The sequence below is a fragment of the Hemibagrus wyckioides genome, linkage group LG07 (assembly GCF_019097595.1).
Source record: "Hemibagrus wyckioides isolate EC202008001 linkage group LG07, SWU_Hwy_1.0, whole genome shotgun sequence".
NCBI lineage: Eukaryota > Metazoa > Chordata > Actinopteri > Siluriformes > Bagridae > Hemibagrus > Hemibagrus wyckioides.
This window is the reverse complement of record NC_080716.1, coordinates 20029901-20053895: the sequence shown is the minus strand read 5'-3', so window position 1 is coordinate 20053895 and position 23995 is coordinate 20029901. Positions and strand designations below refer to the sequence as shown.

Genomic DNA, 23995 nt, shown 5'->3' with positions numbered 1-23995 from the left:
TTGAATGCTAGGGACACACACACACACACCAGTCATACGGTCTAAAGCTGAAGCTTTTATGAACAGAAAGCCTGTTTGATTCATAGTGAACATCTGTACTCCTGAGTTAATCTACACCTGAACATAAAGCGATATTATAAAACAGAGGCATATACCTGTGCACATCTGGACAAACCTGGTGTCTTTAACCTAAGTAAACCTCTATATGGGGCAGCTGTTGAGATGATGGGACTTTTTAAAGACAAAGATCTTACTGTAGATGCAGAAATGACCTGCATACTGTGTCAACAGCTGGGACATGTTTTTTTTTTTCTGAGCAAGAAGCCAGGCTAAGGGCAAAGAGCACCCACTCAGGGACAGAGCTTAAATGAATACTAGAACTTTATTTAAACATAAACATTTAAACATAAAATGAAATGGTCCCTATTAGAATGGCGTTAGTCCAGAAATTAGGTCTGCAATCTGTGCTTTCCAGCCAGACTCCCTCTTGGTTTTTCAGTCTATTTTTAAAGATTTTTTACTCCTCCTGGACAAATTATGTCAGCTCTGCCATCTTTGGCCATTGCAATATGCATATGGTCTCTGGAACTGTACTGAGGTGATGAACAACTTTCTTCCAAAACTTTTTCACAGAAATTGTTGTTTTGATTATGGTGGTGGAGAGCAGTGTCTAACATGTTGATCTAAAATCTCCCATAGCTGTTCATTTTGGGTTGCGATATGGTGACTGTGAAGGCCATAGCATAATTTTCATACTCATCAAACCGTTCAGTGATCCTTGTGCCCCGTGGATGGGGGCAGAGTCATTCAGGATGAGGCCACTCTAATTAGGAGGAAAATGCGTCATAGTAGGATAAAGGTGATCAGTGAGAATAAATTTCTGTTCACTGGCAGTGGTCTTCACCCCCAAAAAGTAGAGAAAAAGCATGCCAGCACAATGTCCCCTACAGCACAACATAACCACTGGTCAGAATCACATGTCTGAAGGTACACTATTGTAATAGTTTTCCTGTTGTGCGATATTTAATCTCTACATCTGTGTGTTTTTTCTTGTTCTTCTTGTTGTAGATGAATAATGAGATCATTGGTTGGTGCAGGAAAGAAATCTCGCTCAAAAGGATCTTTAAGGGCTATGTGGTTTCCAGCAAAGAGACACTCATCGACTGTATTTACTGCTGTAGGTCCTGGCGGAGGCGCTACGAACTTACCTCTCAGCTCTATGACATGTAATGTATAGCTCCAGTGTTCCATTTACTTCCTTATATCAAATTGCTCTCCAGAATTATAGGCATTCTTCAAGAAATGAGCCAAAATGAATATATAATAAGCCTATCACATGCATTAATTCAGAATTTGACACGCTGGACGAGGTGCCAACCCATCACCCACACACTCACATGCCCATTCACACACTACAAACAATTTAGAGATGCCAAGTAGCCTATAACACATGTCTTTGGACTGGGGGAGGAAACCGGAGTACCAGGAGGAACCCACACAAACACAGGGTGGAGGCAGGAATCAAACCCCCAACCCTCAGAGGTGTAAGGCAAACTTGCTAACCACTAAGTGTTATTCAAAATATCATTATCAATGTTAAATATTTATAATCGCTTTTTGGCATAGAAGTGATTCAGAATCATTTCCACTTCTGCCTTTTAGCCTTTTACCGTCATTGTTTGTTTCTTGCTTCCAGCTGTCTTTGCACTGGGACTTTTATGGCGTTTTGTGGGCGTCACTAAATACAAATGAGCTGTGTCGGGAATGTGCAATGCGCTGCTCAACATATGCACACAAGTACAAAGAAAATCAGCGTTTCCTGTGGAAAATTTTAGTTCGCTTTGGCTTCCTCAAACATTTACAGGATTGCTGCATGAAACCCATTTTTGTGTGATGTTTATTTTATTTAGATGTTTTATGAAAGCTGCCAATAATTCTAGAGGCCACTTTATTTCATGAATTCCATTATCAAAACTGTTCTGTTTTGACACTGGCAAATGAAGACGAAGTTTTTTGTATTACACATTTTCATGCTATTCGGTGCATATTGTGTCTATTTTTGCTAACCTGATATTTCACAGGCCGCTGCTCTAATATGATGCCATGCTCTATTTGTACTTATCTTACTATATTATGTCCTATCATATTCTATCCCACCACTATTAGAGTATTATTAGTACAGTCCTTGCCATCACTAACACTACTATTATCTGGCTATTTCCCATATATTAATTTTTCTCCCTCCGGTGCCTTATTAAAGCCCATCACACATCTCTGTTCCGCTCTGCTGTACTCTGTATTCTATGTCTCTCCTTTTTAAGCGCCTCATATTTAAAGCAGGCTGAACTCTTACTTTCCACTTTATGATCCTTTCCGTTCCTTTCCCTTTTGTCTCTGCTGTACTCATTTAACCTGTTCACTGTTCTAAGGCCCTTGGCACAGCAGTCCCGCTCCGTGAAAAGAGAACTGATACCACCTTGGAAAAAAATCAGAGTGTCAAAGTCTGCATGTGATTACAGCCTCTTGCTAAAGAAAATGGCACTTAGCAGAACAATGACAATGTATTTATTTCAAAGTGAATGTGACTGACCACAGCAGGAGCTTTCAGTTGTGAGAGGAGCATGTAGAGCTTGTTTTGAAGTCTCTTTATTGCACTTTGGTTCAGCCTGACATTTTTTTCCTTCCTTTTTTGTGTTAATACTCTGCAGGAATATTTCGTAACTTCTCATACAGAACTTGTTGACTCATCCCGCAAGTATAACAATAGGGATTTTGGCAAAGATTTCCTGTAATGCGTTATGATGATTAAACATGCTACAAGCCTGATTTTTTTTTTCTAAAATATGTAGATAAACAACCATGTTGAAATATCGTTGCGTTGGAGGTCTGCCATGATAGATTTAGAAACAGTGCGTAAATAATTGGACAGTGACAAAATGTTTGCTGTTTTGGCTTTGTACTTGGTTTGTTGGCAGTTCGGTTGTTTCTTGGCCAGCTGTGTGTAACTGCATCATGTTGTGCGCATTCATGCACAAGGAGGCTAACAAAAGTCTAGAACCGATAAATGTGGCATTTGTATTGGAATTTGTCGTTGTTGTCTTTCAATATGAGGACCAAAGACATGTCAGTGCCAGACAAAAACTGGCTATGATGAGGGAATAGATTGGAATCAATCAGTCAGATGGATAGAACAAAAGAAAGGACTTTCAGTTTTTAATAAGTAATAAAAAAAAAACCCTTAACACTATTTAAAATGAAGGCAGACACGCATCACAAGTCTACGATAAAAAATAAAAAAAAGAATACACTAGAACAATGAGCTTTTATCACTAATACAGACATGAATAATGGAAAACAAAAATATAAGTATAATAAATACTTGTGCGGTCTTATTTGTTGAGTTAGATCAAAACAAAATGAGGTAAATGAAAAACATATTGTGTAATCTGTTACAGAATATTGTGTAATATGGAGGGATAATGCATATATGGCTGGTGGTAAATTGTCTTTATTAAAGCTGTGACTATTAACTATTTTTTAAAAGGAACCATAAAGCACCCTAAACTTAACCAGGTTCAATGCCTCAAAACAAATCCCACCTTGAACTGAGATAAAAACCTGTTTCCGAAAGTAGCTACCAGCTAGAGATTTTCAAGGTCAGAAATTGTAATGATCTTGAAGTCAGTCACTCAAGCCCACTGGACATACTGTACTGGCAAGAGTGAAGATGGAAAAAAAAAAAAAGCTGCTGGAACAAGCAGGAACAGACAGCGTTTGCACTACAGGCGTGTCCAGGGATGTGTTTAAAATGCATTTGATGAAGTCTGTGCATTGCTGATTTACAGGAAGTGAGTCATGAGCTGCAAATGATTTGTGAAACAAGTACTGAAGATTTGACAATTAAAATAAATTAATGAAGTAAAGCCAAATGAGTTGTGAAAATAAAATCATATTTTTTAATCTATCGTACTCATGTAGAGAATGGGAAACTGGAACACTATGCAGTCTCACAGTGACAGTACACCATACACATTAAAGCTAGAGATAAATTTAACAAATGTAATAAAGGAAAGAGCGGCATGGTGGTGTAGTGGCTTAGCAGGGTCCTAGACCACAGCAGGAGCTTTCAGCTGAGATCCAGAGCTCGGCTTACTATCTGTGTAGAGTTTCCTATATTGTCTCTATATATTCGCTTCTCCCACCTTCCAAAACATGCACGTTGGTGGATTTGCTACTCTAAGTGGCACCTATGAGTGTGTGAATAGCGTTCTGTGAGAGACTAGCATCCTATCTGTTTCCAACTTTTTGCCAGTCTTCAAATTCACTGCAGCCCTCACCAGAGTGAAGCACTTACTGAAGATGAATGAATACAGGAAAAGTTCTAGACAAAAGTTAATATCTCCTCCATCCATCATGCTGTGATGCGTGCATTACCTTTTAGAATATTACTCTGTCATTGTGCCTCACCCAGAGATTGAAGTTTGAGTCTCGAACACTTCACTAAGCTGCCACTTGTTTTCCACTAGGCTTGCTGGTCATGAGTCTAAGCTGATGTGAGCGAGGCTGTTGTCTAGTGAGCCGGCAGCCTCCTGCATGGTGTTTAATTATAGCAGGGTCTCATTGCAGCATTGGAGCATGGGCCTGCTGCCCTTTTCAGCAGCATTCCGCCAAGCCTATAGCTTCAATCCTACACACGGGCAGTCGACCCCATCCACCCAATTACATCCAGTACTTAGTTACAGCCCATATCCTGGAGAGGTCACGGCTGAGGCTGGGCTGCCGTTCAGATAGGGGGTCTCTCTCTTCAGCCCTTTTTCAGGAAACTTCACCAGCTCTGGCTACTTTTCAGTACAACCATACTATATTGTTGCATACCATGTAACGAAATTCCATTATATATATATATATTTTGCTTTAATATACATATATACAATTATGTAAATTGTGTTTGCCATAGACACGAAATCTATTGTGTAACAGAGGTTCATCTGAAATCAGAGGTTTATATGTTTTTTTTTTCTCTGTATGAACTCCATATGAACCAGCTCTCTAAAGAGCGGTTAAATTGTCTCTGCTTCGCAATATATTGCCTGTGAAAATAAGCTGCCTAGAAACAAGTGACAGCTTTATAAATGATGAAGTTCAGTCTGCAAAATGGTGAAGCATTGAATGGGAGAATCACTTTTTCAGTTCATCGTTAGACATGACAAAATGACTGTCACTTGCACAGATACGGACACGTGTGTATAGTTCATAACTATATGAGGCGTTATGAGGTATTGTCTAAGAGGGATGGGGTGGAGTAGTGGATATAAATCCCTGTTTTTGCCATCATGTATGAGATGAGTGTGTGTGTGTGTGAGAGAGAGAGAGAGAAGGAGAGAATGTTCATGGTGTTTCCAACAGACCTGGTCTTCGTCTATGGGGGACCGAGCTTTCAGTTTTATATTAGAGCTCAACATGCAGCCAGCATCTCGATCCAATGCAAGAAAACAGGTTTTGAAGAAATCTTTCTGCAAGTACACAGAAAAAATCTATTGCCGGCATGTGCATAGGTGGAAGCATAAAGGTCGGGTGTGGGGGGTTAAGTGAAGCATGCCTAGGGCACCAGATGCGGTAAGGCCAACACTGCTGTTCAAGTCTGCGTATGTATTGTGTTTTGTTTGTGAGCTCTGAGAAATATGTGTACTGTGGGACATGTTTTAATGTCTCACGCTGTTAGCGTCAGCTTGCTATTACTAGTGCAGGCACAAAGAATTGAATAGCCCCGACACCTCAGCTACCGCTTTCACCTCTCAAAGCAATATAGCAGGTGTTGAGCGGTTAAGTGGTGTATTCCCACTGTAGAGCTCGGTGCAAAATACATTAACACCAAATATTGATCAAAGCAGGGCCTTAGCTAGATCAGCAGGGATAGACCTGAATCAAAGGGTTCTACATACATAGGTTTTTTTTTTTTCTTCCTTCCTTTTCTGTGCCGGCTGTTTGTGGGCCTTATCTGTAAGCAGAGATCAGTTTATTTGCTTTATTCAAGCCCCAGAAGGTCAGCCAATGTGGGATGTGTTTCTGTGTCAGGCTGTTTGTTTGTGTATACGTGTGCGCAGATCTTGACTCTGTATTCTCGACCATGACTTTCTGACACTTGATTAATGTGGTGTTATAGGACAGCTGCAGACTGTCCTCTCTGCTCTGTCCTCTGGGTTGCCTCTGTATCATTCATTCTTTCTCTCACTTTGTTTTTCCTTCTCGTTACATTCCATCCTTTCTTTCTCTTCGCTCTTCTCTCCCACAGCTCTCTGTTTCAACCGTATTTACTTTCTCCATTCCTCTTCTTTGTCTTTTGTTTCTCTCTGTTTCCTCTCATTGTCGGTCCCATTCTCACCCTCTCTCTCTCTCTCTCTCTCTCTCTCTCTCTCTCTCTCTGTCTCTCATCTCCTCCTCTCTTTCCTCAGCTTATTTAATTGTAGAATCAATTCCCAGACAATGCTTTTAAAAGCGGTCCAGCAAAGAACACAGTGGGGCTCACTGGATGCCTTAATGAAGTTTAACCCTGTCATTCGGCCTTTGGCTCTGTCTCAGCTTAATGATAGAATGATGCTGAATCTTTGGGGGATTTTTGGATTTTTTTTAAAAAGAAGTGACCTCATAATCATCCATTGTGGTTATAATGATATGTTGTAATCATTGTGGTTAAAACCGACAGTCCAGCATGTGTGATTTGTGTTTTGTACTCTTTCTTGGTGTAAATTTGAGACAGCAGGAAAATATCACTGGCTTGGCACTTTCTCTGGATTTCCCAGTGTTTATGCTTACCTAAACTTGTAACCATCTATTTTTGTAGTATAGCCCATGTTCTATGCCCTTCCCTACCCAATTCAGTGAGTGAAGTGGGCTTTAACCTTGCATCTCTGAGTCATCGTAATCATGCTTTATCACAGCTTGTGTGGCGCTGTAACTCGTTCAAAGGGACATGACCCTGGAGTGAGGGAGAGGTGAATAGCATAAACACAAACATGGTCTATCGCTTGTAATCGCTGTTACTCCTGAGACATAACATTCACCCGCGTGTCCTCCCGTGTGTTTGGACAGCGTATTCATCACCGGAGGATTAAAACTTATTTGAACACCTCTCGTTCTCAGCTATCACCTCAGCACCGTTCACTCTGTCTATCTTTAACCTCTCGTGAGCTTTGCTCAACCTCATTGTTTTAGTCTGAGGAATTCACATTAACATCATTGTCCAATTGTGGGCTATTTCTCTCCCTCATTGTTTTTCCACTGGGCTTACATTGTTGTGGTGCATTGTGGGCAACTCATTGAACCTTAATTAACCTGTGGCTTGGATGGCGTTACACTTTTCCATGTGCCTAAAACATTTTCATTAGACATTTATCCCTGAGACTAATAGCAATGCTATGATGCTGACCACAGTTTACAGCAGACATTAAGTCTACTGCACGCATTTCTGTTTCTCAGGCCAGTTCAGTAAAGCATGTAGAGTAAAAAAAAAAAGGGGGGGTTAAATACAGCAAGCATGCTAGGAACTGCGATGTGTAAATATTTAGAAAGTCTTTCTCCTGGTGCAACTCTACTAGCAATCTGTTTTGAATGTATATTCGAACAATAATCATTTGTTTCTGCTTTTCAATTTCAGCTCTCACATTATTAGAATATGTGTGTATTATATCTGTTCATGATAATCATTTTCCAAATCAGCATTGTCTGGCATCAGTAGAAAACAGAAAAAATTAAATCATTTAATAATCCATATTGCAATTTTTCATAAGACAGCTTGGCATTAAAAGTAAAACAGAGGAGTAGCTTAAAGCATAAACATGATCGTTCCCTGAAAACTAAAGTATATGTGTATTGCCCCATGCACATGAAAGGAAGAAGAGCAAATGGCTGGGAAACACATTGTTCAAAACGATGAATGTTGCATCGTAACATCGGCTTCTTATCAGTGTCTGTGCGGAAATAAAGCTGTCTGAACTTCAAAGAGCTTTCTTTGAACTGTACTACTAGAAAGAGAAACGGACAGTTTGGGCGGGGGGGGGGGGGGTCCATATAACTACTCCTTTCTCACTTTTCCCATAATCCTCTCACCTCTTGCCCTCAATGGAGGCCCTGCTTCCCCCAGAGAGACATGAACGAGAGACTCGGCATGTCCGCCTTGCCGTCTCTCTCTTTGCCTCCCACAAATTCTTTTTTTTTTTTTTTGTCTTAATGCTTTGTCAGTCATTTTTAATCCTTTACTACTTCCTTCTTTTCTTCATTCTTCCAGTCTTGCTCATCCCTTGTCTGCTTCCAATTCAACACTATTTTAATTCAGTTTGATATGCCAATTTAGTTTGATTAAATCAGTTCACTGTTTTCAGTTTATATTTAAAGGATTTTAAAATGTCATCCACATTATAAACATTAATGAAAAAATAATGTAGGTAGTTTACACTTCTAAACTATATGTTTTTACAATCATTCCTAATAATAATAATAATAATATAGATTAATAGATAGATAGATAGATAGATAGATAGATAGATAGATAGATAGATAGATAGATAGATAGATAGATAGATAGATAGACAGACAGACTTTATTGATCCCATGAGGGAAATTCTTGTGTTAGCAGCTTTGTCAGTAACAATATACAACATACACACACACTAATAATAATAATAATAATAATAATAATAATAATAATAATAATAATAATAATAACAACAACAACAACAATATTATTATTATTATTATTATTATTATTATTGTTGTTGTTGTTGTTATTATTATTATTATTATTATTATTATTAACAACAACAACAACAATAATAATAATAATAATAATAATAATAATAATAATAATAATAATAATAATAATATAGATTAGTAGACAGACAGACAGATAGATAGATAGATAGATAGATAGATAGATAGATAGATAGATAGATAGATAGATAGATAGATAGATAGATAGATAGATAGACTTTATTGATCCCATGAGGGAAAGTCTTGTGTTAGCAGCTTCGTCAGTAACAATATACAACACACACACAAACTAATAATAATAATAATAATAATAATAATAATAATAATAATAATAATAATAATAATAACTGTTATTATTATTATTAGTAGTAGCATTATTATTATTATTATTATTATTATTATTATTATTATTACCTTATTTAGTGCATTATTTGCACTTTTATGGCATGGCACCCTCCTCCTTGGATCAGTTGTAACTATCAGTAATATTTTTTTACATCTCACTTTAAATAGATTTCACATATGTGTACAATTTTTCCATAGTAAAGGGGAAATCAGACCCAACATTGTGATAGCGATCATCCATTGTTAGGGGTAGACATGAAATTTTGTGTCTGCAACTAACCAAGGTAAATCAGCTTTGTGTGACACTGATGTAGATCTGCTCAGACAGTTTATTTGACCTCCTTAAAGATTTCTAATCAGTTTTATTTTGTGATGTGTTATCATTGGCACAGTATTTCAACCAGGATGTTTCCACTTTATTTTGTGATTTGGTTTATCCTAATTTGATTTTCTCTCACAGTGCTGATCTAAAGCTGTTATGCTTTAGGGATTATAAGAAGTCAGTTTCAAAGTAAGGTGCAGATTTGTTTTAGGGCTATGATCTTTTTATTATTCCTATTATAAATGTTGGCAACATTTGGGATAGACTGTCTCGTTTGTGTTTAATTTGGTAATGTGTTCTGTCTGTCTCACCCATGTGCCAGCGCCCCAGTTCTCCTTATTGCTTTGTGAAACAACCCTGCTAAAAGCGCTGCTCGCATTTTTCCTTCCTCTCTCTTCTCCCCCTGCACAGCTTGGCTAAACGTGTTTGTCTGTGCTCTGTGCCGAGGATTACCTTTCCATCAGGAAAAGAATGAAGTGTGAAAAGCAATCTGAGAAACGGCAGCCCCGCTGATATAGAACTTGGGCGGATGCAATTATGCCAATGACAGATCATTTTTGACCCTATCCTTCACTGTTATGGATGACAGTTTGCTGTTGTTTTGTTTTTCTACTACATACAGTTGAAACATTGGCTTGTAAGGAGCGATGACATGGCAAATATAGACCCGTTTTTCCCTACTGGTGCTTACTCATATGTCACAGAGAATGATGTATTAACTCCCCCTCTCCTCCTCAATTTTGTTCCCTTCTTCTTTCTCTGGATTAGGCATTCTCAAGAAGGCTGGGAACTCAATCAGAGCAGTATCTTCTCTTTGCTGGATGGCTTTGTACAGAGATGTATGCAACTACTTGAGGTAACTCATTGGCCAAGATAGGCCAGGATCAGATATGAACTGAAGACTGGTCTTTAAAGAGCATATATAACATGTACATATTTGTAGTATTTAAGTGTTACAACGCAGTAGGCAAAGAATGACAAATATCAATCAGTACATTTAGATTTAATAAAAGCTGCAATTTTGCTTTAGGAAGTAGAATTTCAGCCTCATGGGTAGAAATAAAATGTTACTGCAAACTACTAAATAAGAACATTTAGTAGGTTGTGCTGCACGTGTCCTCTCATCGTCCAGTGACTTCACACATTTAGAGTTCAAAGCTGTTAGATTACAGAATAAAGAAGGAAAAGATAAAACTTTTAGTTTTGAATCTTTTTTCTTCTTACAGTGCATTTGTTTACACTCTCACACACTCTCACTCTGTCTGTCTGGCTGTAGCTCCTGCCAGTCACCTTGTTGTTGGACTTCTTTTGTTGAAGCATGATAATGTGTGATGTATCTAAGCTGGCATATGACTTATGTGTACACATTTCCTGCCAATTACACACACACACATATCCCACCTCCCCCCAAACACAAAACTCAGCTGTAACTTAAAAATATAAAGATGTATTCATTGTATGAGACACACCTTGGTTGAACAACAAGCTGCATTTTTTTTCTTGTTATCACAAAGAGAAAGCAGAAAAGGAGGCTGGCAAGGGAATTACTAAACTTGTATCATAGACATTCCACAGCACTAAATGTAAATAACAGTTGCTATATGGTTATTATATATATATAATCACCGTGTTACTAGAGAAATAAAACACTTCTTTGGTGGCAAAATATGTGCATTCCAATTTTTTTGATCAGGTCTCACTAGGCACTGCTTTATTAAGTGCTGTAGAGGATGTGGTAGATTAGTGGTTAATGTGCTAGAATAGCAATAGCCTTTAATTGTCACATATATATTATAGCACAGTGAAATTCTTTCTTCGCATATCCCATCCTTGGTGGTTGGGGTCAGAGCACAGAGTCAGCCATGATACAGCACCCCTGGAGCAGAGAGGGTTAAGGGCCTTGCTCAAGGGCCCAGCAGTGACAACTTGGCAGTACTGGGGCTTGAACCCCCGATCTGTTAACAACCCAGAGCCTTAACCACTTGAGCTACCACCGACACTCAAGGTTGTGAGTTTGAATCCCAAGACCACCAAGCAGCCGCTGCTGGGCAAGGCCTTTAACTCTCAATTGCTCAGCTGTATAAAAATAGTGACACTTTATAAGTCGCTCTAGATAAGGGCGTCTGTAAAAAAAAATATGTAAATAGTATTATTTCACTCAGTCATACATAGTTTAATATATATTTTTTCCTAATCCTATTCTGACCTTTTAGATTTTTTTTTTTAATTTCTTTCCTCTCTCATCTTTTCTGTCTCTCTCTCTCTCTCTCTCTCTCAGGTGTGTGACTGTCAGCAGCAGTTTGCACGTTGTTTGGAAGGTGTAGAGCTGCCATTGCCATGCTTTCCAGGACAGCAGGGGTCGGAGATCACCAGGAAACTGCAGAAGATTCAATCCATGTTTGACAAGAGTGTGCAGAAGTTGTATGATGAGAGTGAGGACATTTTTGAGCTTAAAAATACCACCTGGCATGATTCCTTGAACAGGTAATATGAATGTGTGTGGGGTGGGGTGGGGGGGTGGAGTTCTGAATTTAGGTTAGGTACACTACATGGCCAAATGTATACGTACATCTGACAGCCACATGTAGTTCTTCCCCAAACTATTGCCAGAAAGTTGGATTCACAAAGTTGTTTAGAAAGTCTTTGCATGCTATAGCATTAGGATTTCTATACACTAGAACTAAGGGACCCAAATCTCTATCAGCATGACATTGTTCCAAGCTCCATAAAGACATGGTTGCCAAGGCTTATTGATCAGAAGATCAGGAGTTCAAGCACCAGCAGTGCCAAGCAGCCACTGTTGGGCCTTTGAGCAGGGCCCTCAACCCTGTCTGTTTCAGGTTCCATATCACAGCTGATCCTGCACTCTGTCCCTAACCGCCTAAGATGGGATATGTTAAAAAAAAAGAAAAAGATTTTCAATAATGTACATGTGCCAAATGAAGGATTTCTTCTTGAATATTTTTCCAAAATCTAGTAGAAATCCACCCCTGAAAGTGTGGAGCTTCCCGGGAGCAATGCTGGAACAACACAATGCCCATGGTTTTAATATTGGTCAATGTACTTTTGGCTGCATAATATATATCCATATAGGCCTTTTACAAACATTCCATAAGGATGAATTCAATATGCACACATTTGTCCATTTGTAGTGCAGGCTTAGTCTAAATATATAAATGATTACCATGTTTATGTATGTATGTATGTATGTAGGGTGGATGTGGATAGTTAGCGTCTAGCTGGCAGCTGTGCAATGTGGGGGGAAAAGTACCCTATTTATAATTCATAACTTGACTTCTCATCTGAATACCGTCATGAAAAATGTACAAGGTGTGTGAGTGAGGTGCATATATACTTAGCGCATCGGACTGTGTGTGTGTGAAGACCTGGTCCTGCCATTGGTCTCCGGAGACTATGGGCCACCCAGTTAACCCCAGGCCCTGTCGAACCTAAGGAAAGTGTTTGCTGTGTGTTTGTTCTGATGGACAAGATGATGGATTGGGGTCAAGGAAGGTTGTAGGGTTGGGAAGTTGTTGCCAAGACAAACAGCTGTGCTCTTGCCTGGGGCAGGTGTTACACAGTGCAGCAGCATATTGAGAGCAACTAAAACAATACCAATCTGCGTCATGATTGTGTATATGTAGAGGTGTGTGTTCATTTCTGGTCTTTGATTACTGCTTTGCAGTTTATGTACGATACATATTGTGAATTTATGCCTGCCTCATTTTCTTTCGACTGTGCTATATTGCATATTTATTCATTTGTTATGTTTCTCTCTTTGAATGGATAGCACAACCTGCCTGCTTCTGTCTGCTTCTCACTGTTTGTGTTTCATCCATAATGTACTATATGCTGTGTGTGTGTGTGTGTTAAAGATTTCGGTCAGCAGTGAAGGAACTTGAGCTGATGACGCAGAACTTGATCAACTCATCTTTTTTGACGGTCAGAAAAGTGGAACATGGAGTTCAGCAATTGAACATCTTCCATCACATTTCTACGAGAGAGGTCTTACTTTCTGTCTTTTTTCTCTTTTACACATATGCATCCATCTTCATGTTCCTACACATTTAATTAGTATATAAGATACATTTACTGTGCAGAATGGACTTGGAGTGACAGTCAATCTTATGAACTGGTACATAACTTAAAAATAGAATACCTAACTACAAAAATAGAATTGAATTAAATATTAAATAAAAACACACTCATGCAGGTAACAGTTCACACTACAATTGTCCAGTCAACCCTGAAATCTCATGTGCTGCTGCTGGCAGCGTGTGACAGTGAGTAGTGTTTAACAATGTTGAGTAAATCCACTTCAAGTGAGGATGAACAAAGTGATTACACAAAAGAAAGACATGAATTGAACAGATTTGCTATACAGTTTATTGCATGTTATTATACTATGTAATTTAGTGTAATATCCCCCTTCCAACCTAGTTTTAGCCATTAACTCTTTTTCACTTCAATTCCCCCAAGAAACAATAAAACAGAAGTGGCAATTAAACAATTGTTACATGCCAACAACACAGGAATAACAGAGGCTGCAAAAAGTAAAACATATGATGTTCTGTGAATATTGCAGACAGGAGACAGAGGTGAGGGTTTGCGGGGTTGCATTTATCTACAGGTCAGCACTGTAGGGTGAGTGGGATTATTTTAGTCTGCAGCTCTGCTAGAATGGAAATAGGTGCAGCTGAAGGTTAAATGCGTGTTTTAAATTCATAATGTAAATGTCTGACTCCAAAACATCAAACTCCAAAGAATGATCCCCTAGTTGTGGCTAAAATTGTATTAATTGTATTTAATCTAGACAGCTCCATGTTAAGCATTCATTATAAAACGATGTTCCTAAATCAAAGGCTTTTATAGCCTATTTATTCAAGTATTTTGTTAGCTTTGTTAGCTAAGATTTGTAATTATATTTAAATTTGCAAGTAGTAGCCTCTTAGCCTATCAGAGGTGGCTTTCAAACATGTCTAACGTGCTGAAACTTTAGCTAGAACACTGTTAAAACATTGATTCATTTCACTATGTACTGCATCAGCTATATCGTTGAAATGACAACAAAATCCACTTGACTTGACTTGACTTTCCTGATCAGTTTTATAAATCCACTACACAACCCGATCATCCCTGAACAAAACAGTCAGCAAATAATCCCACCTGCTAGCCTTAGAACTGAAGAAATTAACTGTCAATCATTTATTTCTTCAATAACAAACCAGCATAAGCTCTGAGGATAGCTGAATATAGCAAACTGGAAGAAGGATTTTTATCTGCTTCTGTGAATACGTATGCAGAATTTTATATTAGCGATTCATTAATGTTGATGTCCTTCAAAATTAAACTTTGACTGTACCTTAATTTTTATTTTTTATTTTTTTCACCGATGGATCTCTTCTGCAAACACACTGGTTTTTGAAACCTTTTTGAAAAACTCGTTCCTTATACCATTTTCCTGGAATATAATAGAAGCTTTGATTCATGAGCATTCGGCGGGTTGTGCACTGACCAGTTCCCTTTTCATTACAAGACCACACAGCAACTCTTATTGTCTTTCTTCAGCTCTCCCTCAGCTCAGCTTTTATTCCCTCGTAGTCATTCATTTGCAGGGCATTCAGAGCAGGTGTTAGTGCCCCATGCACGCATGCTCTCTGCTGAAGTGCTCCCTTCTTTGTTATCTGCAGTATATGTGATTAATATCAATTTACCTCAGCCTACGGTAATTACCATGGTTTAACTTGTACTCCATTTTCTTGTTTTTTTATGTCCTTCAACCATTATCTTTTTCCCTCCTGTGCTTTTGTTCTCTCTCTCTCTCTTGCTCTTTTTCTTAGGCCATTAAGCAGACTTTAGACAGACAGTCAAAGGAGGTGTGCAGTCTGTTCACTAAGATTCTGGATCTACTGAAAGCAAAGCTGGGCCAAAAGGAAGGCTGCACTCCTGCACATATGCCTCACTATGCTGGCCAGGCTCACTGGGTCAGAGCCAGGCGAAACCATATAGACAGTCAAATGGAGGTGTGTGTGTGTGTGTGTGTGAGCAGGTGTCTGAGTCAGCAGGTGTTGAGCATTTTATAATCCCATGGTTGGTAAGGTACTACAAACTCTAATAATATAGTTAGATCAATTTAAAAAGAAAAAAAGCAGGAAAAGACAAAAGACCCCCCCCCCCCCCAAAAAAAAGTCCTTCTGTTGTACTCCTACGTCTGTATCATTTCACTCCCGAATCTGAGACCAGAAATGTTAAATAAAAGCAGCCAGGTGCTACATTCAACTTACAACCAGCAAAAAAACAGTTCAACCCAGGAAAATCTCTTGCTTTAGTTTAGATCTGTCAGAGCTTCATTGTCAGAGCTCATACAAATTTACTTGAACATTAGAAGAAGAAAAGAAAAGTAGAAACATGCAGAGAGAAAAATGACTGAAAATAAAACACAAAGAAAATTCTGGCAGCATAGGTGTACACAGGATTGTAAGCACCTCACTGTGAATGATCAAACAGGGGAATGGAAGCAGATGGACTAGTCATAAACATGTAGGACGTCTAAAGAAATACTGTATGTCCATTTATTCCAGTCATAAAAGTTAGTCTTTTGAAGCCGTGCATCAGAGGGCCAGAGAGCAGATGATACCCTCATACTGTATAAACCCTCAATATAGGCATTAAGGTGACTACAGGATCTTATTAGCCGGGTTGTTCCCAGCATGTATGCAGACTTGATCAGCCCATGTAGGTGAGTTCTGTAGGGCTTTAGCTACAAATGAATTCGATTACTGACTATCCCCTCCACTGATCTGAGACTGGCTGGTGTCACAGTGCAGCTTAACTGCATTTCAAATTCCTGTGAGGTGTGGGCTGCTGGGATCAGCCAGGTCCAAGACCGCTGGAGCTCAGCCAGACACCTTCCGTCCTCACAGGCCTTAACACTATTAAACCCAGCTGCTTCTCTTGTGTGCTCCATTCACCATGTGGAACCCACCCCCACCACCACCTCTTTTGCTTACTCTCTCTCACTATTACTCTCTTTATCTATATTTCTCCCTACATTTCCCTCCATATATTTCTGCTTTTCACCCTTCCTCCATATTTTGCTGCACCATCAAATTGCTAAGCATAGTGCTGTGTTTCAATTCACTTTTCTGCCTTCATTAAGACACAATTAAGGCCAGCAGAGAGCCTTAATTGCACACAGATATGATTAGCTTGTGTTTCCTTGCACAGTAAAGATGTTTTTTAAAAAACTGTCGAGGCAAACAGAAGGCAAGATCCAAAGCCTAATGTCTGCCATATGAGTTGTGTTGAGCTCAGGGACTTTCAGAGACTCGAGCAGTTTTTAGCTGTGCGACGGTATGTTTTAGATTTTCTGATTTAAACCTTGTGAATGTTTGTCTCACTGAGCTTCCTGTGCAGTTGTTAGTTGTTTGTAAGAACCACGTAGGCATGATTCCATATGTGGACGACCTCACTCACTCCTTTGTGCATGTGTGCACTGAAAAATGAGCATGTATCCTTTTATACACAGGATACTTGGTGTTTGTGTCTGATCATATTTGTGTGATTATGTGTGACTTTAGGTCCTGCAGCGTTTTATGCCACAGAATGATACTATGCAGGAAGTTCATAAGGCTTATAGGCAGCTGGTGCACTCAATGGATCAATGTATCAGGAGGCTATTTAGTGAGTGGAGCCAGACTTTGGATCACCACAACCTCAAGAGACTTGACCAGCCTCTTATGATCCGCTGCCTGGAAAAAACAGACAGGCTGAACCTCAACTTCAACAAGTATGTCCCCTCCTTTCCATAGATGTATGTTCTTTTTTCTCCCAGTTGCATGGCTTAATTAGTTGGATATTGCTGTAGACATTATCAGCTGTGGTTAATGTTATGTTTATTTACTCAAGACAATCACATTCACCTAAATACTCAAACGTATCGACTTGTTTTAATGAGGCAACCCTTCTGTCTTGGTTGTTTAGGAGCATACTGAAGATGTTTAACGAGATTCATTGCTGGGAGCTGTTGAAGTTTGAGGTCCCACACTTTGTGTCTTTGATCTGTCAACGCAGAGAGGACCTGTACACCTTGAGGGAGAACGTCCTACTGCTGGTTAAAGAATACAATAGGTCTGAATAAGACTGCAGTAATACATACTGTATATATATACACACTGAAATATGGTGCATAAGTGACTTTCATATCCTCATGAGATACCACTGTCACTATCACTTATCACCAGTTATCTTCTGAATGGACAGTGGTGTATAATTAATATCTCAAAACTACTTCCTACTTCAAGATCCTGATTGCTTTCCATAGTTTCAAGGTTCCAGTGGCGTATAATTAATATCTCAAACTACTGCCTGCTTCAAGATACTGATTGCTTTCCATAGTTTCAAGGTTGAAACAAAGTGCTTCAAGTAGCTAAGGTATACTGGAATATCTGTGTGTAAAAGACATTTGGAAAAGAACCAATCATTTGTTAGAAAGGTGATGGTGACCTTACTGCCCCCTTTTCTCATCAATATTTGTCTCGCAAAGTCCTAGCACTAGCATCTGACACAGTTTTTCCTATGTTATTCTGTCACCCTAAATGACAAATTATTTAGTGATTTACTCTTTATTATGTAAGGTTTTATACAACACATCAGTAAGCGTCATTTTTTTTGGTATTTCTTTAAAAGCCCCTGAAAATCTCTACATTTCTTTTGGTAGCTCCTGAATTAACCCAATATATAGCAAGAACACATTACAGTTTGGGTTCAGTAGGCTCATTAAGGTTAAAGCATGACTATAAAAGTCTCTGAGAATTAAGGCTAGTACACACCATATCTAAAATATACACTATGTGTTCTTCTCTTCCTTCCATGTAGCATTGTGGATAGCATTGCTTATATCACGCCTCCGGGCAAATGCATAAATAACTGGTAGTGTGCTTCACGACAGTGTTGATCCTGCAGTCCTTCTACCCCAAGGAACAAGACAAACAGCACACCTTACACCAGACTGTTACTGTGTTCACAAGTGCAGGGATTTCAACGATCCATATTAAATGAATCACAAACAGTGCCATGTAATGGAATACTTTTCTAACGCATAATCCCATGTACTGAACAAAATTAATGTATGTACCTGTCATCTTAAACCAGATGTTCTTATTACTTCAAGGCTATCATGCACATCTGAGGCCTGAAAGTTTCATAAGCTTTAAATGCTTGCTTTAACAAGAACTGAACATCTCTTCTATGCTGAAACTACGCACACCCATGTTCCTGACCTTCTCAGTAGTGTATAATAACATCGTACATTGCTCACATAAGCTTTTTAATACCCACACAAACTCACACACACTCACAACCACCACTTCAGGCTCAAGTACCCATTGTAGTTCTGAGAGAGACCCAGTGAATCATCGGCACCATATTGTCACTACATTTATTGCATTGTGGAGACGCCGGTTGAAAATAAACACTTAAAAACGAACAAATTCCAACAAGCTTTTCCCTCTGGACTGTATTTGCTTAAAAATTCAATCATTGTTATTAAATATTAAATTACTAGTGTTACTGTGTTTATGAAATAGTCTTATATATATATATGTGTGTGTGTGTGTAAAATGCAGCAGAAATGACCCCGCTGATAATGTGTAAAAAACAATGAATTTAAATAAGCAATGAAATTTCGATGAAAATGCTCACATACACATCTGTACTCTCTGCAGTATCACGGGAGCCCTTTCTCCTGACACACTGGGCTTATTTCAGGAGCGTATCCATTTCTTAGATAAGAAGATACAGCCAGGTTTGTCCAAATTGTTGTGGTCCTCTAAGGGAGCAACCAGCCTCTTCATCAATGACTGCAGACTTCATGTCAGCAAGGTCAGTATCCATTAACCTACTCATCACGACACAAAACTGCCCACCACATGCCAACAAATAACAACAAGCATGTGTGCTTTAAATACAAAAAAGTAAGGATTTCTGGAACTCAGTATGAACTAAGTATCGCTGTCAGGATGTCATGATTTAGATGTTACTAGTTCCTTGGCCACAGGGTGTGTGGCTGGCCGGAGATGTGGTTGAGTGCCTTTCAGTGTAACAAGCAGGCTACAGTGAAATTAGTGGTCATCTTTATTTCAGGAACCCAACAAAGGTGAACAATGGTTCTTTTAATTTTATATAAAGGGCTGTAATGCATTATTATAATCAATAACTCTTAAAGTGAATAAGTAATAAGCAATAAGCAGGGACAGATACTTAGAAAAGAGGTGTCCTGAAAGCACTAGTGGAACAAGTCTATAAATCTTTTCATGTATCCTTTTCTCCGAAAAAGAAGCTCTTCAGAGGCATTCCTGAAAGAAGGATTTGGAAAGCAGCATGTATTAGAACATGACAAAGGAGTCTTAAGGCACCTATACAAAACGGTAACACAACATTTAACTTTAATGAAGTCTGAACATATCAGATACTATTGACAAATAGGTGTGTAGGGAGCACCGGGCAAGCAGCCAGTAAAACCTATCGATGCACAACAATTAGTTTAGAGCACTAAGGGATCATATTTCTGGGAAAAGGAAGAGGTTGAGGAGGACAGTGTAAGCAAGCTATTTTCCAGATTGTTTTACACTGTGGCAGATGCATAAGTTAAGCCTCCCAGTAGTATTCAAGCCTCTTCAATACAATATAAGATTGGTACTAATGACTAATTATTCGAATGTTTTTACCTGCTTTTTTAGATATATTTTATCTTCTTGTTCTTCTTTATCGTCTGCTGGCATATATTTCATTTTCGAATAGACAATCAGTCGAAGGTTTGGACTGAATATATATTGCACGGTCTTAAAATATTTGGGTTGAAATTTGTTTCTAAGACAAATGAATATAATGAGGTTATTGCCATTGCTACAAAATATTCATTAGTTTTTGCTTAAAACTATTTTTTTTAACTTGCTTTTCCACTATTGCTGTGCATTATGGTTCACTTAACCGACATTAGATAACATTTTTTTAATATAATAAATAATAAACCAAACATGCTAAGTGATTAAGTACATTAGCCAAAGTTCATGAAAGACCATTCATAATTAAAATGAACACGAAGCAGCTTAATTAACAGTTTAAACAAATGTCAGTTAATAGATGTGTGAACTTATTTTACTTTGTTAACAGTACTTCTGGTTTATTAATGCTGAGGTGCATGGTTTGTTCACTAATGCTGTAAATAATGTTGGGTGCCACACAGCTCCGGGGAGTTTAACACGTTCTTGTCATGTTCGTGTCCGTGCGGATTGGCTATGCTAAATTGCAGGTTTGTAGGCGTGAATGAGTGTGTGAATGTGTGTGTGCATGATGCTGTGTCATGGACCGGTATCCCATCCAGGGTGTAATTCCACATAGTGTTACCAGGATAGGCTCCAGATTACTGAATGAATGAATAAATGTGAGCCAGAATAAACCTTAATGCAAAGTATTACTGTAAAGATGTTTCCCTAAGCCAGTAGTTTTCATTTAGATTGTAGGAGAAGCAGCAAATGAGTGCATGGCCAATTTTACTACTCTTGGTCACTCTGTTATTTTATAGTGTTAATGCCTTTATTATTATGCAAACTGGAGAAAAATTGTCAGAAATGAAGAAAACTCTTCTATGAACAGTTGTCTTCAAACTTTTGACTGGTAGTGCATGTTAGCAGGGCAGGTGATAAATGCATGCTATGGCTGGCACTTCATTATGCAGCCTCTATATTAAGTTGTGATGTATTATGAACTGGCATTGGCCTGCAGTGATGTGGTAAATACACACAGAGGCAGAGACACGAATGCCTCATCTTGTGTAATAAATGCCACTCGGGCACCGCTCAGCATGAAAAACCTCAGCATCCACAAAGAGAGCCAGCCAGCCTTGGTACAATGCCATCACTATGGCTCTCTTCACTCTTTCCATTTTTCTCTCACTGCATTACTGCTTTTTATGTGTGTGAAGATCAAGTTCATGTCAGAGTCAATATCGGTCATTGGTGGGGACAGTTTCAGGAGCAGGACAGGAGCACAGTGTCCAAACATCTGCATGGCATGGCGAGGAACAGGCTTGGAAACTGGCATTATACTAACACACACACACACATGCACACAAATTTATGCCATCTCTCATCATCAAAGCCTCAAAGCTCATTCGTTGCTACATTCTTTATCCTATGAAAGCTAGGAAGTCCAGATATGGGAGCCTGGATGTGAAGCTGTGAGTGAGAAGGAGATTAGTCTCAGTATGAGAAAGACTCAGCTCAGGGGAGGGGGAAGCCCAGAAACCCCTAGACAGTGTTTCTGAAACACCACTGCTCCACAGCTTGCATGAGGAGCTGCAGTATTAGGAAATAGATAATTTAAGGATAAGGCCTGTCTTCTTTGATTTGGTTTGCAGCTTGTGTATGTGGAGTTTGCGTTTCCTGAGGAAAATGATGTGCTTCCTGTGTAACATGCGCAGTTAAATAAACCAGACAAAGAGTGCAAATACATCCTGTAGGAAAAATCTCATTGTGAATTACAATGTGGATTTTTATATTCATTTATTCTTTCTTACACTATTTGCTTTATGAATTCTCGCCTCATCTCGTCTCTTCTTGTCTGCCTGTCTGTCTGTTCTGCCTACAGGTACAGCTACTAGTAGAAGAGTATAATGCTGCACACTTGGCCATCTCTCAGCTCTGCAGTGAGATCAGTGAGCTGTTGCTGGTGCATGTAGATGGCAAGACGGTGTACAAAGATCTGGAGTTTGAGCAGGTCCAGCAGGAACATCAGCAGAGCCAGCTGCGCCGGCTGAACACTGCGCACCGAGATATCATCGACATCATGAACAGAATCTACGAGACCTTTCGCAATGATGGGCCAAAGGTATGTGCGTTTGCGTTTGTGTTGTTTTTTTTTTTTTAGTCAGACCGTTTTTTTTCTCGTGACTTTGCACAATTATTTATTTGCAGGTGGGTATTAGTGCATACTAAGAACAGGTGCTTGACTCCACCATCTTGTAAGTGTGTGTACATGTGCATGTGTCAGCTAGCAGATGGTAAGATGTGAGTAAGTATGTGTTTGTGTGGTCTGTGGTGTATGTGTGTATGTTTTCAGGTGCAGCAGCACTGGGCGACATACACCGAGATGATGGATCAAATGGTGGAAGAGGCTTTGCGTCTGAACATTAAGTGCTCCTTACAGGCACTTTCTAAAGCAATCAATGGAGACAACAAGACGTCCCCTAACCCTCTATTCAGAGTACAGGTGGTTTTGAGACAAGACACACCTGGGTCTACTGTGCAGGTACCAAAAACGTACAGACATGTATCTTTATTATATATTAAAATATTAAAATAAAGTTACAGTTAAACATAAAAAGGACAATAAAAAGAAAAACAAAAGTATTGTACTTTACTTAATAGTAGAAGATTACACTGACCAGGCAAAACATTATGAGCACTGACAGGTGAAGTGAGTAACACTGATGATCTCCTCATCATGGCACCTGTTAGTGGGTGGGATATATTAGGCAGCAAGTGAACATGTTGTCCTCAAAGTTGATGTGTTAGAAACAGGAAAAATGGGCAAGCATAAGGATTTGTGCGAGTTTGACAAGGACCAAATTGTGATGGCTAGATGACTGGATCAGAGCATCTCCAAAACTGCAGCTCTTGTGGGGTGTTCCCGGGTCCGCAGTATCTATCAAAAGTGCTCTAAGGAAGGAACAGTGGTGAACCGGCGACAGGGTCATGGACGGCCAAGGCTCACTGTTGCACATGGGGAGCGAAAACTGGTCCGTGTGATCCGATCCAACAGGCGAGCTACTGTTGCCCAAACTGCTGAAGAAGTTAATGCTGGTTCTGATAGAAAGCTGTCAGAATACACAGTGCATGATGGGTCAGGGCTGTTTTGTCAGCAACAGGGGGACCAACACCATATTAGGCAGGTGGTCAAAATATTATGCCTGGTTGGTGTAGATTAATGTAGTACTGTGTAAGATGGTCATTATTGTCCACAGAATTCATTCTGTGCCCTGAAATACATTATGACCTAGATTTATTTATCTATTCACCTATAAGGAAACAATCTTTTCTCATTTAATCTTGAAAGAATGCTCTTATTATGATGCTGTACCCTGCACTCACCTGGTCATAGATACGTGGGATATACTAGCTGACTTATTTACTTACTCAAACACAAATACATCTCGCATATTTTTTTGTCCAAGATTGCAAACTGATGTAAACGCTTGCTCACATTACATGGCATATTTTTTTTAGCCACACTAACAAATATAGATAATGTTATTTTAAACAGTGCCCAAGGTCATCATGCAAAACCTGGAGGTAAGAAACAAACAAACAAGAAAAAAACTCTGCTTTATTTAAAATAAAAGTGATAGAAGCTTGTATCTTTGTCTCATACATGCAGATCTTCTTGTCATAGACACAGTCTATACACAGAGTCATGTATCACCAAGCAGATAAACAGAGCATATTGGCCCTGATAAATCACAATGAAAGACAAGCTTGCTGCTCTTCCATGCAGCATAGCCAA

General features: G+C 39.1%; 1 protein-coding gene across 2 annotated transcripts in view; it reads left to right on the top strand.

Moving 5' to 3' along the window:
* dnah2 (dynein, axonemal, heavy chain 2) overlaps nt 1-23995 on the top strand; it is a 122734-nt gene that overhangs the window by 14753 nt on the left and 83986 nt on the right. Inside the window, exons 9-18 of one of the 2 annotated variants that reach the window (XM_058395942.1) lie at nt 1069-1226; nt 10202-10289; nt 11712-11917; nt 13309-13438; nt 15274-15456; nt 17014-17222; nt 17417-17563; nt 19159-19315; nt 22082-22321; nt 22553-22741. In XM_058395942.1, coding sequence (XP_058251925.1) covers nt 1069-1226; nt 10202-10289; nt 11712-11917; nt 13309-13438; nt 15274-15456; nt 17014-17222; nt 17417-17563; nt 19159-19315; nt 22082-22321; nt 22553-22741 — 1707 coding nt within the window. The remainder of the gene's footprint in view (nt 1-1068; nt 1227-10201; nt 10290-11711; nt 11918-13308; nt 13439-15273; nt 15457-17013; nt 17223-17416; nt 17564-19158; nt 19316-22081; nt 22322-22552; nt 22742-23995) is intronic. The other variant, XM_058395943.1, reaches the window with a different exon arrangement.